General features: G+C 43.1%; 1 protein-coding gene across 2 annotated transcripts in view; it reads left to right on the top strand.

The window, feature by feature from the left end:
- Nucleotides 1–21,238, top strand: part of CRYL1 (crystallin lambda 1) — a 137,714-nt gene extending 116,476 nt beyond the window's left edge. For both annotated transcript variants that reach the window (XM_077158802.1, XM_077158803.1), the window contains 3 exons: nt 11,201–11,306; nt 20,191–20,297; nt 20,662–21,238. In XM_077158802.1, coding sequence (XP_077014917.1) covers nt 11,201–11,306; nt 20,191–20,297; nt 20,662–20,775 — 327 coding nt within the window. In that variant the 3' untranslated portion in view covers nt 20,776–21,238. The remainder of the gene's footprint in view (nt 1–11,200; nt 11,307–20,190; nt 20,298–20,661) is intronic.
- The last annotated feature ends 260 nt before the right edge of the window (nt 21,239–21,498 follow it).

Here is a 21,498-nt window from a genome sequence, read left to right as displayed (position 1 = left end):
TTGCTAGGCTGTTTCCAATGGAGTTAGCACTGAGCTGAAATGCTTACATCCTAGCTGCATAGTCTGGTTGGGAGACCATCTGGGTGTCTGTTGGAAATGCAGAATCTCAGGCCTCACTCCATACCTGCTGAATCAGAATCTGCATTCTGACAAGCTCCCAGGAGATTCTTATACACAGTAAAGCCAGGGAAGCATTGGCTTTTATATGCCCTGGTCGGGCCTTGGCCTCAAAGTCTTCATATGTTGTATTCCATGAGTTCTAAGATAAGACTTTTTTTTTCTTTTTTTACATTTTTGCATCTCTGAAAACATGATTCTGATTACAGAGTTTGGTGTGTGTTAGTTTAATTGGCAGCACTTTTTCATCCTCGGTGAAGCACTAAATAATTTAATTTTCAATTGATGGTGTCTTGATTTCAATGAAATACAGTATATCTCACCTTTTTTGTTTGTTTGTTTTTTCTCCTTCCTGGTTCATTTTGTTCTCTGCTTGTACATATTTGTGTCTCTGTTTCTAACTCAAGCTCTTAAGAGATCAATGTGCAGTTCTCAACTCCTTTCCCCTTAATGAGAAAGATATCAGCTGGTCATTCTCTTGCTGTGATTTATAGTCCTAACTGATGACGCTGACTTCCTCTGGGTACCCCAAAAGAGGTATTAAAATTTTCTATAAAGTGGTTTAGTTAACATAGAATTAAAACACAAACCTAGAACAAGCAAAGGGTAGGTTGTAACTGCAAAGTGGATGTGACTCACTATTGCAAATAAAAGCTGGCCTTGCCAGACACTGCCACACTTCTGCTTGTTTGGAGATCAATGACCAGATAATGTCTTCCTTGTCAAACTGCTCCACACACTTAGCATCTCCATTCTGGGTTGGCCATTTGATTTCCTGAGCAGGGATGCAAATCATGGTCAGGTCCTCCTCTTGTTAGTCATGGGCCTGTGTGAAGTGGGTCCATTATAATGGAACAGGTGTGTGTGTGTTTGCATCTGTGTGGGCTCACATGCATCATCCTGCCCCTCAGGACTGGGAATTAGATGTATTCATACAATGTGAAGTTTGGCACATTGTGTTCTTAGCTAGGTGAATGGGTAACCTGCATCATGATGAGCTGCTATGCTTCAGTTAGAATGGACAGCCAGCAACCTTAAGGATTGAATGGTTACACACATGGAATTGATTGGGTGAGCATATTATAGAGGTGAAGGATCACCTCAAAGTTTTAAAGTTGCTGCTGTGGTCATATGGAGGTGGCGGAGGCTTTGATTTCTTCCCTCCTTTTGTAAACTGATATTACAGTGGGTAAGTTTATGTAGATACCCAGAAAGTTTCCCTCATGCATGTTTAATGTTCTGAGAAGGAAACCAGTCTCTGGACTGGAGAATGGTGAACTGCCTCAGTGGCCTGTCTTTTCTTGACCATCCATGGAGGTTCTCCAAGGACTTGGTCATTTCACAGATAGCTTTTTACATAAACGTCCACCTAATGGTTTTTCCCAGCACTCTGTGACTGAGTAAGCACATGGACTGGATTATGTAGCCATCTACTCTCTAGAAGAAAAACAGTAGAAGATGGGGCCTCCAGGGTGGAGAGGAGGAAATGGAGCAGAATCTGGCTGCATTGCTTGTTTCCAGAAACTTTGGAGTCCAGAAAAGTAGCTTGAGCCTGTGGCTTGAAGTCTCAGGGACTTGACAAGAGAAAGCATATTCAAGGCATTCTCTTACAGGCAGATAAAAGGTATGGCTGTTTTACAAGTTTTCCTTTAGAGTGAAATGTTGGAAACACCACAGATTGCTTCAGGCTGTAGCTAACCTGGAATGTGAACAGTAGGAAAATGTTGAGGCCTGAGCAAAATAATGCAATCTATACACTGGCCATGTCCGTCTGTGTACTTGGCAAGAAGAGTCATGTACTGTGACAGGCCAGAATGGAAAGGGACATTAAGGAAGCCAAGAAGACTCCCCACCCCTTGCCCTCCACACCTCACCCTTCCTCTGTAGGACTCTCTCAGCTTTGCATGTTCTACAGGTTTTCTTGTTGTTCTTGCATCTTTTTAAGAACTAATATTTAAAGTGTCTAAATCTCCTCCCACTGGAACGATCTGGCCTTGTGTGGTCAGCTCTGTGCCCCTCTCTGCAGAGCCTTTTCCTGGGTACCATCTCTCTATGCCAGTCTTCACTTCTGGGTGGGGTTCACCCTAGGGAGAGCCTTAGGCTGTTTTCTAGCTTTGTACCAGGCTCTACAAGGATGGGCTTGTCCCCCTCGCTTCACGTTCTGCTGGGCCTTGGCTTCCTTTGGTGATTTTTCTTTCTTTCATATGTATTTGCTCAAAGTTTCGGGTACAGTACAGATAACCCAAATATGTAGATTCTCCAGTGGCTCTAGTCTACCATGCCTTTCTTTCCCCTTTCTTACCAGGTCAGAATTCACTTAGCAAATATTTCTAAGACTCTTTGTGCCTCACCCCTTCCATATCCTAAGTTGTGGTCTGGGAGTGGGTGGATCAGGCGCAGTAGGTCATCTCACAACACTGTCTGACTTTTGCACCTACCCCTGAACTGTGTCCCTTAGCCCACTTGGCCTCTTTCTTTCCCACAGTCCAGCACCTGTGTGGTGCAGCTGGTCTGCAGCAGCTAGTTCATCAGCAGTGTGTCCTGTCACCTCCACCTCTTGTAGCTCCCTCACTCTGTGGAATTTACCAAAGACCCTATAGGTCCATAATGACTGTCATTTCCTTAGCTCCATCCCAACAGAATGAATCACATCTGCTTCTCAGCTCCAGGAGGTAGCTCACCCATTGGTCAAGACAGCAGGACCTTTGGTACAGAGGTTTCACACCTTCACCAGGAGCACCGTCAGGTTAATCAAGACCTGCTTTCTGTGCTGGCTTCAAGGGAGAAGTTCCTGACAATGGCCTATAGGCCTCGGTTTCAAAGTTCAGAGAGAGGGGGAGGCTTTTCATCTGTCGGATAGGTCAGTATTTTGAGAAGTCACAGACCTCAATCGGTGAGTCCACAAGTGTCCTGTGTCCAGCAAGATCACCATGAGAGGGTCAAATCAAGTAGTGAGTCCATTCCTAGATGTCCCATAGGCTGTCTCATTTTCTGGTTGGGAAGACTATTATGTTATGGGTTGGATTATGTTTCCCTAAAAGACATGCTCAGGTCCTAACCCCTGACCCATTAATGTGACTTTCCCCTTGAACTAATGCACCCTTAGCAAGCATTCAGGGAAACTTGCCCCACTTATAACTTCCAGGAAGCTCCTTGCAAAACCACACCTGCCCCAGCCCACATAGTACACAAGTGTCCTTGCATCTCCCTCTGGCAGCTGCATTCCTGCTGGAGCTCCCCTTTTCCAACATCCGACCTCTGGCAGTTACAGCCCCCAGAAACTGCGATAACTCCCCACTTAGCCCTCTGCTTCTAAACCACCTGATGGAAACCTGCCAACTTCCCCCTTCCAACCAGACAAAGATAACCCATGACCTCCCTTTCCCTACTTCTCGCTAACCATCCTATATAAGCTGTACCCCTTCCCCTACTTGGGACTGTCGCCATATTAAGTGTCAGCCACCTACACGGACCCTCACAATAAAACTCCTTCAATCAAGTTTTGGTCTCCTCTTCTCCTTCCTGGTCAAGAAACCTATCAGCCACCTTAATTGGAAAGTGGCATCATTTCAGATAGAATTGACAAGGCCATGTTGGATTTGGGTGGGCCCTGAATCCATTAAGACTGGTGGTGTCCTTATGAGAAGGGGCAAATTGGACACAGACATGGGAGAAAAGGCCATGTACAGATGGAGGAGGCAGAGTGGTGTATCTGCAATGCAAAGTGTGCCAAAGATTGCCTGCAAACATCAAAAATAGAAGAGGCAAAGAAAGGGTCTCCCCTAGAACCTTCTGAGGGAGCAAGCCCTATTGACACCTTAATTTCAGATCTCTGTCCTCCAGAACGGTGGAATGGTGAATTTGTTTTTTCAGCCACCTGGTTTATGGTACTTTATTACAGCAGCCTCAGTATTCTAAGATAATCGAGTCACCACTAAGCCGTACATGAGCAGCTGATAAGCGGTGAGCTAGACTAGTGCACAGACTCTTCAGAAGAGATTTGAGGATGTTTGTAGGTTGGTTCACGCGGAAGTTGAGTTGTGGACTTGCTGTGCACCGCTCTACCTTGGCAGGCGAGTCCGTCACCACTTTCATGCCCATTCCCTCTGACTTGATGAGCAACACTTGTGCTAGCTAGAGTATACACTCCAGCAAGTTATACATTTTAATATTTTCTCTATTTAGCAATACAGGAATTCACAGAGAAGAGGAAAGCCACTGCAGAAACTGGAATTTCACCTTTACTTCCTAGCTGGGACTCATCAGTTTACTAGAACTCTTCCCAGCAGTAATTTTCTATGGGAAGCTGACCATTTTTTCCAGAAGTCATAGTGTTAATTATTTTATGGAAAGTTGCTTTGTGAGTAGCTTCATTGATGAGCAACAAAACCCTACTGAGAAGGGACGATAACCTCTAACTTATATTTTACTATCTCCATAAGCAAACAAATAAATAATGACACTCATTTATAAAAAACACCTGCTTGGTGTGCCTGGGATTACTTTAATAGTGTCTAAAGCAAAAACTTCTATGCTAGTATTCTAACAATTCTAAAATAAACCATAAGTGAAAGTGCTGGTTCCTATTAACACCTTACTACCAAACATAATCAAGAGGTAAGGTCTTGCTTAATCAGCAAGTCTAAATGATTGATTTGAGCTCCTCCAGTCTGATTTGGAAAATTAACGGGCAGGGGGCCGTGGGCCCTGGAAAGGGAGGATGGAAGGGAGGGAGAAATGCCAAAAAGAGAAGAGAGGCTGGGGATTTCCCATCAAATTATGCAGCCTTTGTTGCCTTGCCTGGAACCTGTCTTACTTACCTTCCTTTGGGATGGGTGCAGGTAGAAGCTGGGCCTGAAGGTCCACCTGTGACCTGTGCAGACATAGAGGCTTGAAAATCTGCTTATTAATTATGATGTGGGAGAACAGGGCACCCAGGAAGAAAGGGGGACATCATCACCCTTGTCGTCTTCTCTTCCACTTCTTCCTTCTCTTTCTCTTCCTCTTCCCTCTCCTCTTACCCCACCTCCTTCCCCAACTCTTCCTCCCCTTTTTCCTCATCTGCCCCCATTTCCTCCCTCCCCCCTCCTCCTCTTCTTTTACTCTTTGGTTCAAACCTCTTTCTAAAAAGCTCCCCAAGGGCCCCTCAGTTAAGGATGAGCTTTGCTGAGTGCATTTTTGTGGGATTGTTCACATTCACACAAAAGGATGGGCTCTTTCTGGTGTGTGTTTCCCTTTCCTTCACACCCTAATATTGTTGTTTGTCTTTGCAAAGGCATTGTTAGGAGCTTGTCGTAGTAAGAGACGCACACCCAGGCGCCACTACCAGGCTCTGGGACATCCCTGTCATTAGGACCGAGTCGTTCCTTGCTTTGTCTTTCATTTTAACTTTTGTTCAGAAGATTCATTGTTAAGAAAATTCAAAGAGAAAAATACCACCCATGTTTGCCCTCACCTGAGTCTACCTGCTTTCATTCCTCTGCATTCCTACCTAGTCTCTATTAAGAGCAGTTTCCATGTGTTCATATTCATTTTTAATGACTTCATGATATTCCATTTATATGATCTTTTATCTGCTCTTTCCCCTAGCATAGGTCATTCGAGGTCATTTTCTGCCATTAAAATGCTGCAATGAGCCTCTTTGTAGACATAACCTCTTCTTTTGGAGTATTTGCACAGAACAATTCCCAGGGGTGGGATTGCTGTGTCAGAGAGGAGTAACGTTTTTATGACTTGGTAGATATTGCCCAAATGCCTTCTGGAGGATTCAGCAGTGTGTGGAAGCTTGTTTCCCAGCGGGCCCCACCTTGTATTTCTCATCTACTTCCCCCGAGCTCTTGCTCCTTAGCGTCCTTTTGAGATCTTGACAGAATGGGTGTTTTATGGGGATGATTCAGTGTCTTGTTGCATCACTTAAGTGCAGCATTCAATCAGCTCTGCTACTAGTTAGCAAAATTTGCCTGAGTAATTGTGCAGGAATGTTTGTGTCCTGCTTCCAAGAAAACTAGTAGGTATTGGCGAGGGGCCAATAACCACAAGCCTTTGAGTAATAGTGGGGCACATAGCAGTCTTTTATTTTTTATTTAGTAAGATCATGTATTTGCCTCACCTTCTACCTGGAAGGGAGTGTGGGTGGGGATGATTTGATCAGGTTTCTTTTGCTCTTGCTTTGGAACCAATTTTATATGGCATGTAAGTAATATTTAGCGAAGAGTAAAGAAAACAAAAATATATAAATATCACCGAAGAGAACTAATTCATGGGACTAGTTAGTTTCTCATGGGAAAGACCATGAATCACCATGAGAACTCTTAATTTACATTTTAAAATCTGTGGCTATATTGCTCTCTATCATTGACATGGACTCCAGGATTAGAAATTTCTAAAATTGGTATTTGCTGATACTGCCTAATCCTTGAATTGTTCCTCCACCACTGATTATTCTCATCTAGCCCATCTATAAACATTACCAAAGTTTGTTCCATCACCGAACAGCTCTAATAGAGATTGAGGTGGACTCTTCAATCTGCTCTCTTTAGCCTTTTACTTGGGGCTCCACTAAAAACAAGATCAATGCTTCCTTTATATGGCCCTCAAATGCTGGAAGATGGCCATGACACCCTGCTTCTTTCTGTTGCATTTCATTATCTGAAACTTAGTAAGGTAAAGTGTTTTCTGATTTCCAACTACTCATTTTCTGCTATTTCTCAGTTTAGAAGAACAGCAGCCCAAATAGCTCAGGTTGAGAGGAGATGAGGGACCTGTGTATGTCCCAGTCCATATCTCTGGGTAAGGTCTGTGTGCCTGGTGGTGGTGAAGAAGGAGCATTTGCACAAGAAAAATGTGAAAATCCAAGAGCGAAGCAAAACAAATGAGATAAAATAAGATTAAAAGCTAGAGATGAGCAAAAAAAAGGATCACAGAGACAAAAAAAAGGGGGCATGAAGAACACTGAGAAATACAGATGGAAATGAAGACATGCAAAAAATTCATGAATTGAATGAAAAAATTAAATGTGAGGGTGGGCTGGTTAAGAGAATGAAAACTCATTCTAACTGGTGATCAGTAGAGGAAATGATCACAGGAGATTTATTTATCAGATATTGTTTACCTATCAAATATTTATGAACCCAAATCCTGCCCTGCCCTTGTCCTCAGAGTTTATAGTCTGGTAGGGAGCCAAGAAATGTATATAAATATAAATCAGATTAAGCATATTTAAGAATCAAATGGTGATTCTTAAATTGACTAGGGACAGAGAAGGAAAATTGAGGCCTAAGAGCTGAGTGAACATGGGTTCCTAAGAGAGAAGGTAGAAACATTGCAATACATTTGGCTTCTGAAATCCCAAATAGTTGGGGTCCTAACCACTCTAAAGAATCCCCCTCCTGCTGGGCTGCTACTTCTGGTCTCCACTTCCCCCAAGTGCCTCTCCTCTTCTTTTACGCCTATCCAAAGGACCAGAGCAGGACCTACTGCATCCATTATGCTTTGCTTACTGTTAATCATTACATGTGTCTTGTCTCATTCTTCCTACCCTCACCACCTCCCGACCCCCACACCCCAAAACCCCCCACTAGATTCAAGATCCCTGACAGCAAGGGCGGTGCTTTGAACTTCTGATTTATCCCCAAACCTTCAATTATACTTAAAATTTACATCATCGTAATTGAGTACTTTCTGAATTATCTTGCATTGTTTTCTCCTTGCCTTATGGGTAGTAATTTGTGTCTCTGCCTGGACTGGCATTTCCTCCTAGCATACCAGGAGCAAAGCGTGAGCCCAGTCTGAGTTTGGGTGGGAGCTGATCATGTGTAAAAGTCTCTGATTTTGGCTAACAAGAAGTGTTTCCATAGTGGAGGCTCCCTACCCCTCATGCTCAGGCTCTCCTCACTCAGTGATTTTTTTGGGGAGTTGGTGCAAACCAGATTTTGAACTAACAGCAATCTTAGCATGTATTGCCATTCTAGTTTGCTAGCTGCTGAAACGTGAACATTAGAAATGGAACAGTTTTTAAAAGGGGGAATTTATTAAGTTGCTAGTTTACAGTTCTAAGGCCAGGAAAATGTCCCAATTAAAGCAAGTCTATAACATGTCCAAATTAAGGACCAACAAGAGATTACCTTCACTTAAGAAAGGCTGATGAAGTTGCGTTCTCTCTCAATTGGAAAGGCACATGGCAAACATGGAGATGCCTGTTAGCTTTCTCTCCAGTTACTTGTTTCATGAAGCTCCCCCAGTGGCGTTTTCCTTCTTCATCTCCAAAGGTCTCTGGCTATGTGGGCTCTTGGTCTTGAGGCTCGCCCACTTTTTACAGAAGAATCCTCTTTTAAAGGATTCCAGTTAACTAATCAAGACCCCCCTGGAATGGGCAGAGTCACATCTCCCTCTAATTCAAGGTTAATTCCCACAATTGGGTGAGTCACATCACCACAGGAATAACTTAATCAAGTTTCCAACCTTCGTTATTGAATAAGGATTAAAAGAAAAGGTTGCTCAAGAAAGAAAGAAAAAAAAAAAAAGCAAGCATTAATCCTTTCAAACCAGCACAATTGCTCTGTGTGAATTTTTAGGAATTAAGTTTTAACTACCTGAGGTTTTCTTTCTACAAATGGGCAGAGAGAGGGAATAAGGAAGAGAAAATATTAAAACTTTTATTCCCTTTTTCTGACTTGTTCTCCTGGTGAATAGTGACTGATAAAAAATAGCCCTTCTATTGAGGAAAAAGAAAAGAGCAAAGAACTCTTGGGAACAGAAACAGTGTGGTCTCCCGCCCTGAGCTGTGACATAGCAGGGAGAATTCCTTCTGAGCCTTTATCAGCTTTTCACTGTTTGTGTCCATGATACTTACAAATAAAAAATTACTCGTAGGTGGCTCACTTTTACAGTATTTTGAAATCTCTTTGAAGTTGGCTCTAAATATACCGAACACAATTATAGAAGAGAAAAGCCAAGCCAGAGAGCATTGCAAGTATAACTTGCAAAAGTGGCTTCCACATCTGCATCCTTTCATAGTTTTGAATGCTACAGTGAGAACTTAGAGTAGTTTGGAGGAGTGCGAGGAGGAGGAAGAGTAAGAGGAGGGAGAGAAAGGAGGGAGATGGGGAGGAGACGAGGAGGGACAGCAGAGGGTGCCCTGGCTTCCAGTTCTGAGTGGGGAGGGATTGGGCCAATCTCCCAGGGCCAGGTAGGAGAGAGGAGCGGCTCTTCCCTTTGACCTTTGGCCGGAGCGTGGGTGAAGCTGTGGCTTGAAGGGAGGGGCTTAGGCTAATTAGGATTTCCTTCTAGGCTACTTAGGATTTTCCTGTTCCGTGCCCTCTTAAATAGGAGCATGAACAGCTCCTTCCTCAAAAAAACACAGCATTTGCCCTGTAAGTGAGTGTGAAAGGAACGATGTTGCCCCGTCTGAGCATGATGATGGGAGTGGAGTGCAGCATGTAACCACGTGCCCTCAGGTGTCGGGCAGAGCTGAGTCTCCCACTAAGAGCTGGTGTCCTGGGACTCAGCTAGCCCAGGGTGGTGGTAGATAGGCACCAGCCAGGGGCTGGCATGGTCCTGGCACAGTCAGTGGTGCCTCTCCAGAGGTCTGCTTTGCCTGATTGCTGAACAGGAGCTGTCTGCATCCCCTCGTGCTCCATTTAGAAAAGAAACCACTCTGAAATAAGAACTAGAACTGCCGTTCGCTACAGGGGAAATATGGCCAGGTCCCCCACAGCTGCACTCCTGACAGTTGGAATGCCCAAGCATTCAGATGGGGAGGGTGGACTGGCAGACCGTGCACATTTGTAGTTATGCATCCCTGCTTCGTTCCAAGAGGCATCTGAGGCAGAGGCTGTGTAAAGAATGGGGCCAAGTAACACAGATGGTCCGTTTGACATCCAACCTAAAATCATAACAACTTGCCTCTTTGCAATTCACATTTGCAAAAGATTCTAGGGCCCCACCTTTTCAAACAAACCCCTGTTTCTAAGCTGTATCTCATCAAAGAATATCATTTTTTATGAACTCATTAAAAGTCAAACTTTCAAGTGGGTGAAGCCAGGAAAGCACTCCCCAGTCCTTTTAACATTTGAGTCTCTCTCTCCTTGATCTGCAGACTAAGAGAAAATGCTTCCTTCTGGCCCTTTTTCTCCACCACCCAGTTCTCACTGCTTCCCCTCCCTTCTTTCCTTAAGGCTGCAGCTGATACATGGGTAGTAGGGGGAGGCGTGGAGATGGGCAAAGTAAGATAGAAAGGAATTGGCTTCAAGCCAAGGTTGACATGTCCATGGAAAAGGTGAATATGTATTTGATGTTTCACAAAATTTTCTCTTTTCAAGATCTGTCCTTATTGTACACCAACGTTCATAACAGGATCATCCATAATAGCCAAAAGGTGGAAACAAATTATGTGTCCATCAGCAGCTGATTGAATAAACAAAATGTGGTATATGCATAAGATTAGTTATTATTCAGCTGTAAAAAAGGAATGAGGTTCTGATATATGCTACAACATAGATGACCCCTAAAAACATTATGTTGAGTGAAATAAGTCAGACACAAAAGGACGAATATAGGATGATTCCACTTATACGAAATGCCTAGCATAGGCAAATTCATAGAAACAAAAAATAGATGAGAGGTTACCAGGGGTCAGGGGGAGGAGGAGGTGAGAAGTTATTTCTTAATGAATGCAAAGTTTCTATTTGGAATTTTGAATTGAAAGTCTTGGTATGGATAGTAGTAATGGCAGCAAAATGTTGTGAATGTAATAAATGCCATTGAGTTGTAAACTTAAAAATGGTTAGGGTGTACAGGTGGTTCAGTGATAGAACGCTCGCCTCCCATGCGGGAGACCTGGGTTCAATTCCCAGATCATGTACCACCCCCTAAAAAAATATTAAATGGAAATTTTGAATTCTATATATACACTACTGTAATTTTTAAAACTGTTTATGTATTACAGTTTATCATGCAAAATACTACCATAGTGTTTGGAGAGTACTTCTGGGATCCTACTCTAAAGAAGTCAGAATGAAAATAATGATAAGGAAATTGACTTTCCGAGAACTCACCCATGTCCTGTCCCATTGTCTCCATTCAGGAAGGAATAGTGTCTCCCAGTGACATTGACCTTGTCATGTCAGATGGACTGGGGATGCGGTATGCATTCATTGGACCCCTGGAAACGATGCATCTCAATGCAGAAGGTAAGATTTGATTCTGTCGGGGGCTAAGATGAGAGTTCTGCTATTAATTGTTGTGCTGATTTGAAAGGATATATGTACCCTAGAAAAGCCATGTTTTAATCCTAATCCCATTTTATAAATCCAGCCGTTTCTTCTAATCCCTATTCAGTATTGTATGTTTAAATCTGTAATTAGATCATCTCCCTGGAGATGTGACTCAATCAAGAGTGGTTGTTAAACTGGATTACCCCTGTTCGGGTGGGTCTTGATTAGTTTACTAGAATCCTATAAAAGAGGAAACATTGTGGAGAAAGTGGAAGATTCAGAGAGAGCAGAGAATGCTGCAACACCACAAAGCAGAGAGTCTGCCAACCAGGGCTTTGGAGATGAAGAAGGAAAATGCCTCCCAGGGAGCTTCATGAAACTGGAAGCCAGGAGAGAAAGCTAGCAGATGATGCCATGCCCTCCATGTGCCCTTCCAGCCGAGAGAGAAGCCCTGACTGTGATCGCCATATGCCTTCTCACTTGAGAGAGAAACCCTGAACTTTATTGGCCTTCTTGAACCAAGGTATTGGGACATTTTCTCAGCCTTAGAACTGTAAACTAGCAACTTGTTAAATTCCCCCTTTTTAAAAGCCATTCTGTTTCTGGTATATTGCATTCCAGCAGCTAGCAAACTAGAACAGATGGCAAAATTGTTTACAGAGGCAAGAAAGAAAAGTGATAGGATTGAAGACGTCACCCACATGAACCTCTGTGGGACACATCTGTCGGAAGGGGAGCAGTTTCTGAATTGTGACTTGCCGGGCTGTAGTTTTCATTCCCAAGGCCGGGGCACCCACGAGGGAAGCATTTCAGGAGAAGGGGGTGGGAAGGGCGCCATCCATTGGGCAGGGCACCAGCTGACCCTACAAGCCCATTGCCAAAGGCTTCAGGGAAAGGAGGTAGGAGCTGAAGATCTAGTAACACTAACAGAGAGATAACTTAAGAAAGATGAAAAGTTTCCAAAGTGAAGCTTCATCAACCAAACTTTCAGTGACCCAAAGAGAAGACGTCATTTGAAAAACAAGCAATAAAACCTATGCAAAAAAAAAAAACAATTAAATTAAGACAAAACAGAAAGCAATGTATAGAAATCTAAGAGGATATGTACCAAAATTTTATTATTACTGGTTATCTCTTGGTATTGAATTTCTAAATAATGTTTATTATATTTTTGCTTTTCCCTATTGTCGTAACTTTCTAAAATGAGCATGTATGACTTTAATAATATTATCATTAATTTCCAGAACATATGTAGAAAAGAGAAAGGGAAGATTGGATTTAGTTCTAGTCCACATTTAAGAGAGAGATTGATAAAAACTGGGGCTTATCCAGCAAAAGGTGACCAGAGTTTTGTGTGTGTGCGTGTGTGTTTGTCTGTCTTTCTGTCTGTGTGTCTTGTTGGGGTGGAAACAGAATGAAAGACTGGAGATGGCAGGCAGGCAAATTTCAGCTCAGCACAGAGCAGGAAGAGCTTTCTAGTAACCAGAGCTGATGCTCGTGGAGACGAGGTTCTGCAAGTGGGTGAGCTGAGCAGGTGGAGGCAGGTGGCTCACCTGTCAGGGTGTTTTGACACCTGCAGTGATGTGGGAAGTTGAAGCCTGTGACCTCTCAGAGTCTGTTTGATTTGATTCTATAGTCCATGACATTTTGGTAATAGTTCACTCTATTTTTACTACAGTAATTAGTGAAATGTAATTTCCAATGGATAATTCAAGGCAGTTTCACTAGGCACATTCTGGCACATAGCATGCATTACTTCTTACATGGACTCCTCCTGTGTGTCTGCACAGGCAGTTCAATAAAGAACTCGATTCTTCCTTTACACAGAGCATTTTCTAACAATAGCTGAAGAAAAGAGGGGAGTCTCACTCAGCAGTAACATATTAATTTTGTGCTAGGGCAACCATTGGACATAGAAGGATATTGTAAAGGAAGATGCCTTTATAAAAGTGCACTGAAAAGTTTTGAAATATCATTAAACCAGTCTTGGATACTCTCAAATGTTTTTTTCAGCCAGAACCTGAAAAGTGTGAACATACTTAAGCATTTAAAATGCATATAGACATTACTTAATAACCACCATGTTTTTCTTTTTCTTCTTCTTCTTTTTTTTTTTTTTTTTGTGTTTCCAGAGAAAAGTAAGATAATCCGGGTATCATGAGAAATTGATCGGGAGAGAACTGAGAACAGTTTTGACTTCCAAACAAATAGAAACAGAAGCCAATGAAATTAGAAACTCAGGAATCAAATAGTGTGGCAGACAGGAAGGAGGCCATAACAATTTTTAAAACAAAGTAGATGTGATAAGAAAAACTAATTGGCTTAGTATGATAATGGCAGACGGATGTAGTTTTCAACTTCAGAGCATTCCACAGACCAGGATTGGGCCAGTTATAAGATCTGGCTTGGGATCAATGGAAATGTTCATTATTCTTCACAGCGTCACTCAAATGTATCAAGATTAGGGTTAGGAGCATTTTTCTTTTTCTCTGGTATTGTTTTTCGTAAAGCCGGCATTTCAGGTAAAGGGTAGTTATTAGTCTGAAAGGCTCCAGTTTATCTAGCACTAGTGAGAATATTTTAGGATTTTCTTTTCTTTATTAGAGAAGTTGTGGGCTTACAGAATAATCATGCATAAAATACAGGATCCCCATACACCATCCCACCACCAACACCTTGCATTGGTGTGGAATATTTGTTACAATTAATGATAGCCCATTTTATAATTGTGCTATTAATTAAAGTCCATGGTTTAACTTAGGGTTCACTGTTTGTGTAATGTAGTTCCATGGATTTAAAAAACAATTTTATTCTGTTCCCAAATATACAATCCATCATTTCCCCTTTTAATCTTATTCAGATATATTTTTCAACACTGTTAATTTATTTACAATGTTGTGCTACCATCACCACCATCCATTACCAAAAGTTTTCCATCATTCCAAATCAGAGCCCTGTATATTTAATCCTTAACTTCCCATTCCCTATCCCTGCCCCATCTCTTGGTAACCTATATTTTAGATTCTGACTCTATGAGTTTGCTTATTCTAATTGTTTCAAATCGGTGAGATCATACAATATGTATCTTTTTGTGGCTAGCTTACTTCACTCAACATAATGTCTTCAAGTTTCATCCATGTTGTATCATGTATCAGAGCTTCATTCCTTTTTCACTACTGCATAATATTCCCTGGTATGTATCTACCACATTTTGTATATCTGTTCATCTATTGATGGACACCTGGGTTGCTCGCATAGTGGGATAGCCAGGTTGTATGGGAGTTCTATACTTAGCTTTCTGAGGAACCGCCAGCTGTCTTCCACAGTGGCTGCACCATTTTACATTGCCACTGGCGATAAATGAATATTTCTTTTTCTGTACTTCCTCTCCAACACTTGTTATTTTCTGTTTTTGTTTGTTTGTTTTTAATAGCAGCCATTCTAATGGGTGTGAAATAATATCTTATTGCGGTTTTGATTTGCATTTCTCTGATAGCTACTAATGATAAGCATCCTATCATGTGCTTTCTGGCACATGATTCTGTCCATTTGTATATCGTCAGTGGAGAGATATCAAGCCATGATCAATGATTAGCTGGCCATAGCCACCCCGGTCACCAGCTGCTGTCACCAGCTGCTAGCCAGGGCCTGGAACCCAAGGTGGCCTGCCGTGAGAGTGGGGGTGGGCACTGGTAAGCATGGTGCAGAGAGAGCAACTTTCTGTCCTTTACTGTAGTTTATGAGTCTCTTCCTCCTGCTTTTCCCTGTATGCTCTTCAGAGTTCTTCAGGCCTCTGGAGTTTCAAAATAGTTGTTCCAGACAGATCCTGCCTGTTTGGTCATTGTTTTGGTGGAAGGGCTGAGTCCTGGAGCGCCCTACTCGGCCATTATCCCTGGAGGTTCTCAGGTCTTGTTTCTCATCCAATCAAATATTTTTTGAAAATCAGGGGGCCAGCTTGTGTACTTTGCCTTGTGCCTACTTCTTAAAAGAAACCACACGAAGGACAAGTACTCTAATGCAGTTATGGGCAGTGGAGCTGTATAATCTTGGGCAAATTACTTAAGTTTGGCCTGCCTCAGTTGTAAAATGGGGATGACAAGAGTGATTTAATCACAGGGGTTTTAGGAGAATTCAACCAGATAAAAAGTCCTTAGCTGGACAGCTGACACATATTAAGTTCTTAATAAAATGTTTTACATTCATAGAGTTTTGTTTATTTATTTCATTGCTCTTCTAGGTTGTTGTGTTTGGTTTTTGGTTGTTGTTGCTTTTGTTTTACTTCTCCAAAAAAGATTCATGAGTACTTGAGAGAGAAATACAGATATAAGTACAGATTAGGACATTTTTGTTATGTATTAGAGAACTCTACAGAGGCAGGTATTTAGAGTTTATTTGGTTTTTATTTCCTGCTAAGCTTTTGAACTAGTAGGTCAACAAAGAAAATTGCTCAGCCTTAGGGAGGATTCAATCTTTTTTAATCTAGTGACCTCCTGGGCTCCTCATGCTTTGCTCTACCTGTGAAATGTCTCCACCTCAGAATGTGGTAGCCTCACATGACATGATTCTCACCATTTTGCATCACACAATTTCGTCTCGTGTGTAGACTCTTTCTCTTTAATTGAGGTACCCAACTGATGGGCTTTGTTCCTTTACCTGAAGTTGCTATTCACCAGTGGAGGCAGGTGGGCTGACAGAGCTGGAGCCTGCAGGAGGGAAGGGCCTCTGGCTTGGGTTCTGCTTACACGCGTGCCTGGGGGCCTCGTGGCCCGCCACCCGGTTGAGGAAGTAGACACTTGGTGGAGGAACCAGACAATGTTATCTGTTCTTTGGGCCATTTTTGATCTTCTTACTGAGTTCTGTGAAGCCCTGTCCTTACGGCAGGTGAATTCGCATGGGTGTGGGCCCATCAGCCATGAGAACCAGGCCTCTGTGTCTTGGAACACATTTGGGGTTCTCCCAGAGATAGAACCCCAGGGTGCCTCTGGCCTCTCAACAGAGTCCTGCCCAGGGAAATGCAGCCAGAGCTTCCCTCTGGAGATGGGGCCGGGTAGATGGAGCCTCGGCACCAGGAAGGTGGGCTTACTGCCTGTTGTAGATTGGAATATGTGTCCCAATTTAAACATGTTCTTAATCATAATCCACATTCCCGTGAGTATTGTAAATAGGACTTCTTGAAGACGTTATGTTTGGTTAAGGTGCGACCCAACTGAGTGAGGGTGGACCTTAGTCTGTATTACTAGACGCCAGAGGCCGAGAAGGCCCCTGGGAGCAGCTGGAAGTCAGTGGAAACCAGTAGAGCCGACACAGGAGGAGACCAAGGACACTGCGAGGGGATGGGAAGCAGCTGTACAAGCCAAGAAATCCTAAGGGTTGCCCACAGCCAGTACCAGAATGCTGCAGACTTCCGGAGAAAGCAAGCTATTGCCAATATCTTGGTGTTGGATGACTTCTGGCCTCAAAACCATGAGCCCATGAATTCCCTGTTGTTTAAGTAAGCCCATCGGGTACTTTGTCATAGCAGCCTGGCAAACTAAGTCACCACCGTCCACCATCTGATTTTAAGGTAGATCCAAGAAAATGCACCGTCTCACTCTCCGAGGCTTCCAAGAAAGAAAGCAGCAAGAGCAGCTAAATCTGTCTCAGGAGCAGCAAGATGCTTTTCTTTCTTCAATGTTTTTCCTTATTACCATCTCCAGAGAAAATAGGTTCAAAGTCTTCTAAAAACCTAAGCTTTACAAGTAGATTTGGATGAATAGAGCTAGAGGGCTCAGAGGGCATGGAAGCACAGAAGAAAAACTGTGGGGAAGGACAGACTGGTGAGTAAAAGGTAAAGGGATTTCATTTCTGATTAAATCAGAGGTCTAGAGTGATTCCACTCAGTTCTCCCTTCATGGTATGGAGATGCCAAATTGTTGTTGGAAATAAAGTAGAATCCTCTTTTATACTGTTCTAGACAGAAATGGGAAATGTTGTGAATAACAGGCACCATAAAAAATTTACTGGGATGTTGTTACAAATAAAGTACAAAGCAGGTCTTGGATCTGAGTCACGATGCACTTCTTGCGTTTCGAGCCCGGGGAGAGCCTTCGGAAGGCACCGCAGCGAGCCCCAGAGGCTCTCCGGCCACCAGGCGCTGCCCGATCTGGCTGCAGAGGGGAGGCCCGCGGCCCCACCCCGGGAGCGGGAAGGTCTGAAAGCAGCCGGGGAGGGCACCTGAACCCTGGCCTTCACCCTCACCACAAACGACAGGCCATTTAGCCAGAGGGCCTTGAGGCAGCCATAGAAGGTCTCATTATATTTGTAATACTGACATTTTAATTGGTTTCCTGGACAAATTTGGGGAAATTATAAATTGCACTGAAGAGTGTCAGCAAATTCTGTTCCATTTTGGAGAAATAAGTTGCTCTCTAAAACTTTACAAATTATACAAAAAGAAGTAGGAGAAAAAAGGCCCCTGGGAGATTCGAGTGACTTCACAGGGAGAGTAAAAGCTGAATACTTGTTTAGAAAATGTAAAGTGATCCAGAGGATGCGATAGGGTAGGTGAATTGAGTCCGGTGGCATATAATCACAGACGTCGGACAGGAGAGATGGAGTGGCCTCCTGAGAGGGTGTCAGGTGAGCTTCTGTTTTTCCTGTGAGTGAGCAAATATGCAGCCACAGTGAATCTTCTTATTTTCTCCCCATTTAATGTCTTCAGACACTCCTACTTACTTGATTGTTATAACTCTACCTCCATGAAAGGAATAAACTATATTGTGCCTGGATTTTGTCATCTTTAATTTAAATAAATGAACAGATGGATAAAGCAAAGTAATGATTTCTTTCAGAAAAGAAATATAGGATTTTCTTTTTATCCAGAAATTCTAAGCTGTATAAGATAACTGGTCAGTGTTGGAACACTTTGGGAGGCTTCCAGAAATCTGAATTATCAAATTACACTTATATTAACAGAAATGAAAGCCCTTATTTTCAGAAAAGACAGTATCCTCCACTTAATTGCAGTGCTGATGTCAGAAGAGTTGTATGTTTGGATCTTTTTATCCTTCCAAACAATTTCACTTCTAAGAGCAAAATAGACATAATTTTAGCACACTGAAAGATAAGGAAAACAATTTGAGGCAAATAAAATTGAAACCCACTGAATTTAGGCTTTTCAGGTTCAGTGTAGGTTGATCAAAACTTAAATCCAAAACTCTTTGAAAAGGAGTATCTAGTGCTGATTACTTTTATTTTAAATTAACTGTCCACAGTTTTTTTCACCCCAGGTGAGAGCCTGGGGTCTCTATAAATTCTGCACTTTCATTTGTTCCATGTTATCAGGTTAGCATGACTGGCAAACTGCTGAGTCTTTCTTGTTTTGAAATATGTTGGAAATAGGCCCAAAAGCCAGCACAACGGGAGGCTCAGCATCTTGTCTCAGTTGTGCCCAGGACTTAGAGACCCCTGCTCTAAGCGTTGGCTTTTCATTTGACTTGTGTTTCCAAGCACGTGCCCTTCCCTGGTCAGCCTCATTTCCCCCCACCCCTGCCTCCTCGGAAAGCGGATAGCGGGAGAATGCAATGAGAACCTTGTGTCTACAGAGCAAAGCGTGTCAGGGCTGGCTTGCTCCCTAGAGGGGAGGTGACGCAGCTCGGCTTGTATTTTCCTTTTTGTGCACACCTGATTCCAAAATCCAGTCTTACCGTCAGCCACATGTAGCCCTTACAACTGCCTTCTTAAAAGACATTGTTATGGTAACATATCTGTAACATGAAATTTGCCATTTTAACCATTTTGAGCGGTATGATTCAGTGGCATTAAGTACATTGACAACATTGTGTTACCATCGCCATTCTCCATCCCCAAAACTTTTCCCTCACCCCAAACAGAAACTCTGTGTCCATCAAGCAATAACTACCATCTCCCATTCCCCCGAAAACCTCTTACCTACTTTCTGTCTCTATGAATTTGCTTATTCTAGATATTTCATATAAGTGAAACCATAAAATATTTGTCCGAGTTTGTCTGGCTTGTTTCACTCAGCATCACACCTTCAAGGCCCATCCAGTTCGAAGCATGTCTCAGCACTTCATTCCTTCTTACCGCTGAATAAAATTCCACTGTATGGAGAGACCACCCACAACTTTGTGTTAAGCTAGCGTGCTTCCCCCTCCCCTCTCCCATCAGGATAAGCCTCTTCTTCATGTATTTCTCCACCAAAGTCCTAGGACCCTGTCACTAGAATCCAAGAGTTGCACTGGGCTCCCAGAGGTCCAGGAAATCACAGAGCAGTGGAGAACTGGGCAGCCGAGTGGGGCAAGGACAGGCCAGAGTTGTGGCCCCCCTGAGGTCTCATCTCAGCATGCCAGTTGCTGACCAAAGCCAGTGTCAGCTCTCAGAGCCGTTATGAAGACAAAATCCATAACATCTCGAAGTGCCAAGGTATAGCCACCCAACAAGCAGCTAACTAGAACTCACGGGCTTAAAAACAAGATGTGTGACATTTAACTGAACCTCTGTGGTTCTTAGAAAATGCATTCAGGCCATTTGTCAAATAATCTTCTAGGTATATTGTTGGAGAAGATGTTTTTGGTGAAAATACAACTTAATGTGATATTCTCATAGATCGATAAGGGTAGTAGGCTAGGTCCAAGGATCCCATCACTTTTCAGAATTTTAAGATCTGAAAGAAGGCTTTAATAGTGACTTACCAGCGAACCAGGATCTGTTCCCCACCTCTGCCTTTTCCCTATCCATAGAAGAAAGCAATATCATGTGTCTGATATGTGGCAAAGCCCTTAAGAGAGTACATTTCTCAGTTTGGAGTTGTAGAATGTTCTTGCTGATGCTGTGGATTCTTGTTTTTATCTGACTTCAGGTATGGTAAGCTACTGTGACAGATACAGCGAAGGCATAAAACGTGTCCTTAAGACTTTTGGACCCATTCCAGAGTTTTCCGGGGCAACAGTTCAAAAAGTTAATCAGGTATGTGGACGCAGGGCAGAGAACTGTGATGGCATAGAGAGCGCACTCCCTCATCCGTGCCACACGTGAGGATCCGGGTGCAGCTAGAACATTTTCACTCGATTTCAGGAGTTCCCTATTTCTTACTTTCTGTCTGCACATCACAAGCAATGTGACTGATTGAGTAGCTCATGTGCTTGTCTCCCAGGGACATTAGGTCTCTCGGGGCTTGGAGAGCGCACAGCAGTTGAGGATTTCTTACTCTCTTGTCTTTGAAAGCAAAACCACAGTTCATATAAATAGGAGCAGCGGTTGCACCCCTGACACATTATTTCCCCTTCACACTGATCTCATCAGCTCCTGTTTTTCTTCTCGTTGTTCCCAGGCCATGTGTACCAGGGTTCCCGATGACCCAGAGCACTTGGCGGCCAGAAGGAAGTGGAGGGACGAGTGCCTGATGCAACTGGCCAAGTTGAAAAGTCACATGCAGTCCAAGTGAAGGGCCTTGTGATGCTGTTATCATTCCTCTCATCGGAAGGACCACCTCATGGAATGATAGGCGCTTCATTAGATGACCCTTAAACAGCTCAGCAGGATACTCCTGAGCTTGATTCCCCATGCTTAGCAGCTGTGTAGCAGCCTTCCAATCACACTTGAATGGCCTTCCAAATAACACTCGATCTAAACCTTTGCAGTCACAGCAGCTCTCTTGGTCTGAGGGCTGCTGATACTTCTGCCTGGGCAAGGAGAGAGCAATAATCTGAAGATTCAGCCTTTATTTCCAGTGTGATTGCATATGGCAACATTTTATATCCAATTGTAGTTTTATTACATTTTAATCTGTAGTGAAATATTTTTATAGTGATTATGTAATCTGGTAGGATAATGTTTTCCTGATCAGGAAGCATGTGAAATGGTATCTCCTCAAAGCCTCATTTTGACAAACATGGGCATCGACTCATTGTCATATTCATGTCATCTTTTATTTTGGGGGGGTTGGGGGGGTTGGTGCATGGGTCGGAAGTTGAACCTGGGTCTCCCACATTGCACACTGAGCTTTCTGCCACTGAACCACCCATGCACCCACATTCATTTAATCTCACAACGTGTACTGAGAGGCCGACATGCACCAGGCACCACGCATGGTCCCTGTCTATGAGAAGTTTACTGTAAAAGAACGAAACTAATTCATCACAAATCGAGCCTGGTTCTGTAGAGGAAT

The sequence above is a fragment of the Tamandua tetradactyla genome, chromosome 4 (genome assembly GCF_023851605.1).
Source record: "Tamandua tetradactyla isolate mTamTet1 chromosome 4, mTamTet1.pri, whole genome shotgun sequence".
NCBI lineage: Eukaryota > Metazoa > Chordata > Mammalia > Pilosa > Myrmecophagidae > Tamandua > Tamandua tetradactyla.
The sequence above is the reverse complement of the archived record's forward strand: the minus strand, read 5'-3'. Positions and strand labels throughout refer to the sequence as shown.